Source organism: Beta vulgaris, chromosome 6 (genome assembly GCF_026745355.1).
Source record: "Beta vulgaris subsp. vulgaris cultivar EL10 chromosome 6, EL10.2, whole genome shotgun sequence".
In the NCBI taxonomy this organism is placed as follows: domain Eukaryota; kingdom Viridiplantae; phylum Streptophyta; class Magnoliopsida; order Caryophyllales; family Amaranthaceae; genus Beta; species Beta vulgaris.
In genome coordinates this window covers 68739880-68750433 of record NC_079207.1, presented here as the reverse complement: position 1 = coordinate 68750433, position 10554 = coordinate 68739880, and the positions used below count along the sequence as shown (strand labels likewise).

General features: G+C 31.8%; 1 protein-coding gene across 1 annotated transcript; it reads left to right on the top strand.

Annotated features, from left to right (window-relative positions):
- The first annotated feature begins 1196 nt into the window (after window positions 1–1196).
- On the top strand, window positions 1197–9142 carry LOC104897796 (probable rhamnogalacturonate lyase B). Its single transcript, XM_057395864.1, has 16 exons — window positions 1197–1288; window positions 3794–3878; window positions 4218–4390; window positions 4516–4572; window positions 4732–4836; window positions 4941–5060; window positions 5429–5564; window positions 6188–6358; window positions 6454–6603; window positions 7022–7128; window positions 7331–7415; window positions 7539–7680; window positions 7858–8014; window positions 8101–8217; window positions 8659–8782; window positions 8884–9142. Exons 1-16 carry the CDS (start codon window positions 1197–1199, stop codon window positions 9121–9123), a joined length of 2061 nt encoding a protein of 686 aa, XP_057251847.1. The 3' UTR covers window positions 9124–9142.
- Window positions 9143–10554: the final 1412 nt, after the last annotated feature.

Here is a 10554-nt window from a genome sequence, read left to right as displayed (position 1 = left end):
TAAACTTAATTACTAGATGAGAGCTAACAATGTGTTAAATGACTCTTATTATTTTTGGTCAAAAAAAGTTGGCCAATAGTCTTCTTTAATAAAACTCTACATATAGGTTGATAAAACAAAATAATTAAAAAGCTACTTCTAAAATTTAGACGCCAGTAAAATAGGTTGGCCAATAGCCATTTTGATAATATTGGTTGAAATTTCAAATTACAAGATCAAGTCCAATGCTTAGGTCCTAATTAGAGCAATTATCTGACCTAAAATTACTCATAGCTTATTGTGACTTGATGGCCAAGTTATTCAAGATTGTGATAATGTGTTTCCGCTTTCTCAAGATCATGCATTGTCAAATTGCTTTCTTTCTAACTTACTTCTCCGAGCTGGAAAACTCTCAAATCATACCACCTCGAATTTTGTAGATGCAATATTTGATTAATTTAATCAATTACTCACCAAAACAGTAAACGTTGCAATCAAAAGAAATAGAAAAAGTATTATAATAGTATTATGACCGCACTTGTTGTACAAGATTCTTCTTTGATTTCTAATCAATTCCCTCGCTTCGGTGATACCTGGCTTATCCTACTAATCACGATGATTAGTATATAATTTCCCTACTAATTAGCCATCTTTATATACTTGCATGGCTTAATCTATGTATGATTTATGTCTGATGGTCTGAATAGAATGCATCAATGTTGTATATACTATGCATTTACAATGAAATCATCATTCAAGTAATAAAGTATAGAGGAAATGAACAAGGAAACTTTGAAGCAATTATTGATTTGAAACCTTATAGAAGTTATTTCTGAATAAGGAAAATGCTTGCAAATTTTGCATGGTTCTTTATTACTTTCATTGAGGACCTATTTTTTATTAGGTTTGATTGGGACGTAAATTTGGAGAATACCACACTTCGTTATCACCCAAGATTTTGACTATCTACCTTATTATATGATCATGTAGATTCTCATAGAAACTAAACAAAACAAGATGAAATCAAACAAAGGAGGATTACCCAAAATATATATTTAGTTTCTTTATATAAAAAAATTGGTTTCTAAGGATTCATTGAACTTAATGTGATGCGGAAATTATGTTCACAACCTTTCCTCCTAAAGGAGCTTTTCATCTAAATAATTCAATATATAAGTTCTTGTTCTTTGAGAATTTCCAGGCATAAAATTTCAAAAATGAAGATTGACAAAGTCAGCAAATGGAAGGGGCTACTTTGGATATTATTTTTTGTCCAATTATTAATTGCAGGAGATTGTAGAGGGAAAATGTAAGTTAGTTACATTTTGTGCCTTGTTAATTCATATTTTGATCACCTATGCTGTACTTTACATACATGTTAATGAGTTAATGAATTCATGGCTCCATATTTATTGGTCGTTCATTCCCAATCAAGATTACATAGGGTATATTTTTCGTTTGCTCTTATTATAATAACTCGCATATGTGAGGGGACTATTGAATTCCTTAATTATCATGTGCATATGTGACTTATCCCATATTTTTAAAGAATATAAAAAAATAACTTTTTGTAAGAAGCTACTTTCTATCTCCCTCCATTATCAATTAGTTTTTTTTTTTTTTTTTTTTATTTATTTTATAGATCCTCCTTTAAACTTGCTAGTTGTGTAATAAGCGTCTCTATTGTTCACGCTATAGAAATGAGATTAGTGGAAAGATTACTTAACTTTTAATTGCAATAAGCGGGAACACGAAAATATTGTAAGTTTGTAACAGAAAATGTAGCATGCACGATGCAATTAACATATATTATATAGATTTATTATCAATCATTAGATAGCAATCATATTAATTAATAAGTCTCTTTCTCCTCAAAAAAAAAAATATTAACTAATAAGTATTTATTAATGAATAAGTTTTTTCCCTAAGCTACTTCTATTTTGATACTAGTAGTACATGCTTTTCAAGTTCCTAAAAAAAATATGGCATATACTTTCTAAAGAAACTATTACAGATTAAATAAATCTATACAAATATATTAAAAGGCGTGCGAAAACAAGAAACTGTGCCACGTGGCGCTTTTAATTTCCTAGCAGGGAATTTTAGTTCATGTAATCCATGTACAATAAAAAAATTAAGAAATTGCATAGTATAGGGTTTGATCTTGAGACCTCAAGTACATATACTAAAGTTTTAACCACTAGGCTAAGTTGTATTTAGTGTTATTATCATATAGTATTATATTAATAAATGAAATTGTTTTCTTACCCGGAGTATAGCCCAGACCTAATAACTAGTTATAAATGCAAATATTGAGAAAACTAAAGATCTTGTAACAGCATAAGTAATCTTCAATATGCAATCACTATCTTCGTTTCAGAATATAAGACATGTGCTATATTTGAGGTCGAATTTTGACAATTAATTATATTACTTTTAATCCATATTAATATTATTTGTAATAAATAATATATTAAATATTTTTCAAGACAAAACTAATAATATATTTTCTATAATCTATCTATACAAATATATTAAAAGGCGTGCGTGACAATGTATACACGCCACATGACACCTCTGTTACTCCACTAGAATTGTCCAATGTGTACATAAGTCATGTCAATTAACAAAAGTATATGCTTGCCACAAGATTTGAACCCGTGTCCTCTTACTATTATACATGACACAATTACCATCTCAACCAACTTTTAATCATGCTTTAAATATCCACACTATTATATTTGTACCTTTTAAATGTTGAGTTTTTCTTAATACTATATTTTAGTGGGAATGGAAAAACAATATCAAGTTCGAAACACAATACCGATTCAGGGCAACGTTCGGGCCGAAATACTAGTTTTTATTTGTAATATGATAAGAGATGTATATGGTACGGTCAAACTAAATTTTCATAAATTGTGAATATATTGTATTTGAAACAAAGGGAATAGTAGCTGCACCAAAAATATGAAAATAATATTTTATATCACTCTTAAATTAGTAGCCACATTATTAATATATTGAAGCTAATTTCTTTCTTAAAAGAAAGGAAAAGAATTTAGAAGTGGAAGACTTGGGTGAATGGAAGGAAATCAAATTTTAATTCCCATCTATGAATACAATGCAGGCTAAGTAATTAATGTTCGATCGAATTGTAATTAAACTCGACCCAAATCCAGAAGGAGCGTGTCTTATGCGGAGAGTTCTTGATATAAAACACTTTTGTCAAAAAAAAGTTGCAAAAAGCAGAAAAAGAAACGAAATTCGATATAATTTTTTAGTATTATTTCTAACCAGTTCATAAAGGATTAACTTAGGTGACAAATTGGGCTTCTTTAATTCAACCTCTTAAAGAACTATTCCAAGCCTATTGGGATTGTGCTATGCGCCATTTAATTAGCCTTCCACTGTGAGATATAAGGCCTACTTGGCCCGTCAAATTATGGGCAATATTTTTCAACCTTCTAGTAAAAAGGCTAGGCCCAACAATGATAAGCTATTGCTAAAAAACCTATCGTTAATGGTATTAGTAGAATTGTATAAAAAAAGAATTCAACAATACTCCAAAAGAAATTAAATAAAATGACTAAATGATGGATATTCAACAACAATCTGATTTCGTTTGTTATTTATTGAAATTAGTATTTTCTCAGATTTTCTATATATTTATTAGTCAGTTAAACTAATGACCAAGTCACCAAGATTAGCCTACAAAATTAAAGGGTTAAAATTCCATTAATTATAGTGGCTACAATATAATTGTAGCCATGGAATAATCATCCAAAATTGATCCTCTTGTCTATATAATTTGTAGTGATGCACCAGCGGGAGGCAAACCAAATGCACAACCAACAGCAAATCCAAATGGTGGTGTTCGGGTTAATGCAACTGCCAAGCAAGTAAGAATAACTTTTCGATTTTAAGACACTAGTTTTATATGCACACGATGTGTGCGAAAATACGTAGAATTTTTTTTGGAACGTAGAAAACTAAAATAATTGTATAGGGATTTTGAAATTGTTGACGGTTTTTTTTGTAATGCTTTTTTTTTTATCGTTTTTTACTTTTTTAATTAATTAGGTAGTTCTCTTTTCTTTTTTAATTAAAGTAAGCAGTTACTCATTTTCTTTTTCTTTTTCTATTTTTCTGTGTCCTACCCCTCCTGACATATAGAATAGAGATACATGAGTTTCAATACTGAACTGCAATTCAATAATACCTGCAACATAATCATGTAGGTTGTGTTGGACAATGGCATTGTTCAAGTCACCTTACAAGTTCCAGAGGGCTACGTCACCGCAATACGATATGGTGGTCTAGAAAATATACTTGATATTACGAATCGAGTATCTGATAGAGGGTATATTTTCTTGTTTATGTACTTTATAATACGAGTTTTTTTTTTCAAATTAATTAATACTCTCTAAAGTAAAGTTTAACTAAAATTTTGTATCTATATTATAGTATTTTGAATTTTAGAAATATAATAATTTGAGTCACATATTTAGCTCATCTAATTAATGGTTAATTTGTCAGATACTGGGATATAGCATCAGCTACTACCGGAGACAACGATGGCTCAGATGAAATACGGTATATTTCGGTATACATAATTACATTCAATGTTGCTACTATTTTTCGAATCTTTATCATATTGCCACTAGTTTAACTAAAATTACGTACACTAATGTGACAATTAATTCCGAACATATTTAATATAATATAATATAATATATGTTATTTGCTTTGCAGACTTGCAGGAACAAGTTTTAAAATTATAAAACAAACTGAGGATCAGGCAGAGATTTCATTTCTCTGTCCGAAGACTTCATCGCTTCCACTACAAATAGATTATAGGTATATATAGCCCTGCAAACACCTCATAACAAGGGTATATGACACATATATAAGTGAAAATTGAAGCTAAGATTATAATTGTTTGTTATTATATGATTATGTAGGTATATATTGCTTCGTGGTCGCTCTGGATTCTACTCTTATGCTATATTCGGGCGTGATAAAGGAATGGCTCCTATGGATGTGGATCAAATAAGAACTGTTTATAAGCTTCACACTGAAAAGTAAGGTCATTTTAGGTTTTTTATTGCCACAAATCTTAAATTGCGAACTTGTAATGGCCCTGTTTGGTAAATAGAGGTATGAGGCAAAATCAGAGGTTTCATCTTACATTAGAAGATTTGACTAGTCAATAATCCTCTAATTAGGTTGTTTTGTAAAAAGAGGTTTGAAATAACTTTTTGGTCTTAAAAAACATTGTTTAGAAAAATTGGGTGGAGAAACTTTTTGATATAAGAAGTTTGAAAATGAGTGGAGAAATTAGTCAGGGCTTCCCCTAAATAAATTACTAATCGACCTGTTTGCCATTTAGGGTTTTTTTCTAGATATATTTAAGTTTGTTAAACTAAAACATAATTTATTTTTTTCTTAGGTTCCGTTATATGGCAGTTTCGGACAAGTTACAAAGAGAAATGCCAATGATGCGAGACCGTGAGACTGGACAGCCTTTAGCCTATAAAGAAGCTGTTCATTTGACAAATCCAACCAATCCAAAAATAAAAGGACAGGTATTCTCAAATTAATATTTTTTGGACTTATTGCTTTGAACAAATAACTAATGTTTTAACATAATCCAAGTGTTCAATAAATTGAATCCACCCAATAAATTTCAGTGAGGTTGAGACTCTTTTCCTCGATGTCTTTTGGAAAAAATAATTAGTAGAATGAGTTTTGATATAAAGATAATTTATGCTAGCAGATAACAGAGTCAATTAGTAAAATAATAAGTTTTTCTTAAATTTGTTTAATCACGATAATCCCATTTGACTAATCAAGTGAAATGAAGCATGAGTAGTACATATTTGTACCTCGTATTAACCAAAATTAGTCAAATATGCAATTGGTGAATTGATAGTTTGTACTCGACTTGGTCAAGTCAATTTTATATGTTATTTGGTTTAGATTGGGTAAGTCTGAATTTGTTAGAGTCATGTCATAATCTGTTGATTACTAACTAACTTATTATAACAGATCTATTATATTGCTATATTTATTTCATTTCAAGTAGGATCAAATTCAGTTCAATTCAAATCATGAATTTCGAACAAGTTCTTCTGCATGACACATAACAGATAGGCATTAACCCTGTCGACCTCAAATTTGTAACTTTTTTTACTCTAACATGTTGTAGGTTGACGACAAGTACCAATATGCATGTGAAGACAAAGATAACAAGTTACATGGCTGGGTTTGCACCGATCCTTCAGTTGGAATTTGGGTCATAACACCAAGTGATGAATTCCGCATGGGAGGGCCTCATAAACAAGATCTTACATCTCATGTTGGCCCAAATATGCTTTCTGTATGTACTCAAGCTATGAACTTCAACTATTTATTCCTTATATCATCAAAGCTTTTTGTGCAACTTTTTATGATCCTTGCTACCATTTTTCATAGATGTTTCATAGTACTCATTATACTGGAACCGAGTTGGTGATGAAGTTCGCAAATGGTGAGCCATGGAAAAAGGTATTTGGACCATATTTGGTGCATTTGAATTCTGGGAAAGGAGATCCTCGTGCACTATGGCAAGAAGCAAAGAATCAGGTATATAAATATGACCATATAGTGTTCAATTGCTTTGAAACCATATTATAAAAGAAAAAAAATTAGATACATAATTATATATATATGCTCAGTCTTCTTATAACTATACAAATTGTAGTCACCATCAATAACAATATCCAAATTATGTACTTTTATATCATAGTGGGGATGTGGTCTCAAAATAATTCAACAACTCTGATTCGCTAGGTATAGAGGGCAAGATAAATAGATAAACAAATGAAACAAAATAACCAATTTAACAAGTTATCACTCATTTGGTATCAAGGCATTTTTTCATAGTCAGAATTATTCAAATATTATTCATGGTTGAGAACTTGAGATTAATCTTCTGAGATCTAGACGTATATCACTTTGATTAGATATGTGTGTCCGCTTAAATTAAGTTTCGTCATTTCAGCTGCAAGAGGAACTTAAGAGTTGGCCTTACGAATTCCCAGTATCCGAAGATTTTCCAAAGGCAAATCAGCGTGGATCAGTTGTGGGTAAATTGCTCGTCAAAGATGGGTATTTCCTTGACTCATTTTTTATTTCTTACACGACTTATTTGGTTATGGATAACAAATAACATCAAGAGCAATATACTTTTACACAAAATCATTAAAATTACAGTTGTTTATTACTGTATAGCTATTAATCGAACTACCAAAGTTTATATGGAACTTAATTGATGCATAGTTAAGTAATTGAATTTTTTTATGAATGATAGATCTAAACCACCTGTACCAGCGAATTTAGGGTGGGTTGGTTTGGCACAACCTGGAGAAGCGGGCTCATGGCAAAGGGAAATGAAAGTAAGGAAGAGATAACATCAATAGTTCAATATCGTGAAATTTAGAGTATTATCGTTTTTTTAAGAGGATTCAAGAGTTAATTATAACGTGAAACATAGAGCTAATTATCTTTAAGTGCAACAGGGATATCAATTTTGGGTTCAGACTGATGGTGAAGGAAAGTTTACGATACCAAATGTTCATGTTGGCAAGTACAATCTTTATGCATGGGCACCAGGGTTCATAGGAGATTACAAATCTACATCTGTAATCGACATTGCACCAGGTATTGATAATCAAACATGCTTATTTTGCATGATTTTGTGCTATATTTCCTCTATCTCGATATATATTGCACATAACACCTTGATTTTGACACTATTTTTGTATCAAAATTGCCATCCCTTTCCTTATTTACTACTACAAACATGTCTACATTACATTTATTTACCTTCAAATGCAGGGAAGCAAATTAACTTGGGTGATCAAGTCTACACACCCCCACGAAGTGGAGAGACACTATGGGAAATCGGCTTCCCGGACCGCAGTGCAGCTGAGTTCTTTGTGCCAGACCCAAGTCCAGACCTTGCCAACCCAGTGTTAAATGATCAGGAAAACAAGTTAGCTTTTCCACACTTCTTTTCTTTATTTCTTATCTTGACTTTAGGATTCATCATATTAAAGCCCATTTTTATTTAACCAACAGGTACAGACAATATGGTCTATGGGATCGTTACTCAGAGATTTACCCTAAGGAAGATCTTACTTACACTATTGGTGTCAGTAATCATACCAAGGATTGGTTTTATGCTCAGGTGCTAAGGTACGTACTACCTCCATTTCACAATAAGTGAAACACTTTCCTTATTTGAAATATTAACAATAAGTGCAACCAAGTTTTACATGGTAAAAAAAGTTCATTTTTATTACAAATATGGCACCAAAAAAGCAAGTGGGGACCACAACTTTTTTGTTTTATCACTCTACTTTATTGTGATCCCAACTTTCTCTTTTCTACATTCCTTGGTAACTCCCTACTTTTTCTACGTTTCATTTGTTGTGAAACGGAGGAAGTATTTCGTAGTTCATGCCAGCTGACTAACCATCTAGAAATTTTGAATCATGGACATTGTTTTATCAGAGTTTCCGTAATAATCTCAATTATGGAGGATGCCTTGTCGAAATTCTTATGAAAAATTTAGTTTTAAGTGGAACACTTCTCGTGAATTTTTCTTATTTAGTAAGGTTAATTCTCTGATTATAGGAAGACAGGAGACACATATCAGCCAACCGTATGGCAGGTTGTATTCCCCTTAAAGGATGTTGTGCCCAATGGTAACTATACATTACAAATCGCGCTAGCAGCTGCAAATCAAGCTGAACTACAGGTAGAGAAATCATTCATTTTCCTTTCGTCCAATCAACCACTTGATATTTTTAATGTTTTTCTTTCGTTGCAATATTTTGACTTTTACACTATAATTTTCAGGTTAGGGTCAACAACCCTGACTCGAAAGTCCTTTTCTCAACATTGCTGATAGGAAAGGACAATGCAATCGCAAGACATGGGATTCACGGATTGTATCGACTATATAGCGTTGGTATACCGGGTAATTTGCTTAAGAGTGGACAAAACACCATCTTTTTCAGGCAATCTAGGAATAATGAAAAGTTCCGCGGAGTTATGTATGATTATGTACGTTTAGAAGGACCTGCATCTCCTAAGTAATTGTTATCAGAATTTTCAAAGTATACTGGACAAATTGCTTAAGAGTGAACACAAAATCATCTTTCTTAGGCAATATAAGAATATAGCAAAAAGTTGTTATGTGAACTTATGTATGATTATATATGTAGTTTAGAAGGATCTCCATCTATTAAGAAATCATTGTAAGAATTTTCGAAGTAGATGAAGGAATGAAGCAACCCTTTTGGTGTTGTCATAGTAATAAGACATCTCTGTAGTTGCACTTGTATATGTTATTAATTTTGCTCTCCAAATTTTGTACCTCTATAACTAAATTCTACTGCAAATTTGTAAAAATGTACACAATGTGATACCATTTCATTTATATACAAAATTTATCACTATACAAAGGAGGATTTTTTTGGAATAAAGGAGCAATACTATTCAATACGATTAACTTTTAATGCATCCTTTTGATGGTCATAAGCCATCGGATTCGATAAAGTAGCTAGAGCATTTAGTCTGTCAATTTGATAGAAAATAATACAATCCGAGGAGGGGTGCTCAAAATACATAATGTAGCCTAGTTCCTTCTTGATCTTGGAGCAACTCCCAGCATAATTTGAACAGATTTGATTCATGTCAATTTAAATTCATATCATTCAAGATGGCCATTTTTGCATGAAGGCACTCTGTTTCAACTGTGACATTTGCGCAATTTTTTTCTTTTTATCCACTGCAAGGCCGTAAGAATGGCTTTGGTTTCAACTTCAAAAGCATTGTTTCCGTAGGCAAATAACGTAGGGGAAATTAGGTCATCACTAATCTCCTAAAATCAAAGAAAACCTAAACCGCTAACCTAAGTAAAGTTCGTGGCAAGCAAGGGTCTTCTTCCACAAGGACTAAGGAACATCACGTGTTAATAGATCAACAAGCAAGGTCGAAAATGAGTTGGAAGGTATTAACTACCAACTAAAATATATTATCTAACTATCAAATAACAAATAGGATTATGGAAAGGGATCCAACACCAACCAAATCATGATTTAAGTAATTAGAAGGGTGAAACATGAAGGAAAGAAAACTAAGTAACTAATTGAGGTCATTGACTCTTAATTAGCTCTAAACCCTCTCTCAAGGGTGCATAAAACTACCTAATTAAGTAACATAACTAAGCCACTCTCATGGTCTCAAATATGCAACCAAGGGGATAAATACAATGCCAATCCACAAAACCCTCATAAAATATTCTCAAATTCAACATCTAGTAACCTCAACGCTTTCACGGAGCAACACCAAGAGAGAATCAAGCGAACTAACGCATCTTAAATACAAAAATGGAAAACAACTAATTAACGACTAACTATTACATGATTGAGCGATCTCGCTTCGAAATATAAAATAATACTACTACTCATATTTCCAGTAATTTAAAACCCTCAACTAATTTGATTGTGAGACTAACTTGTTTGT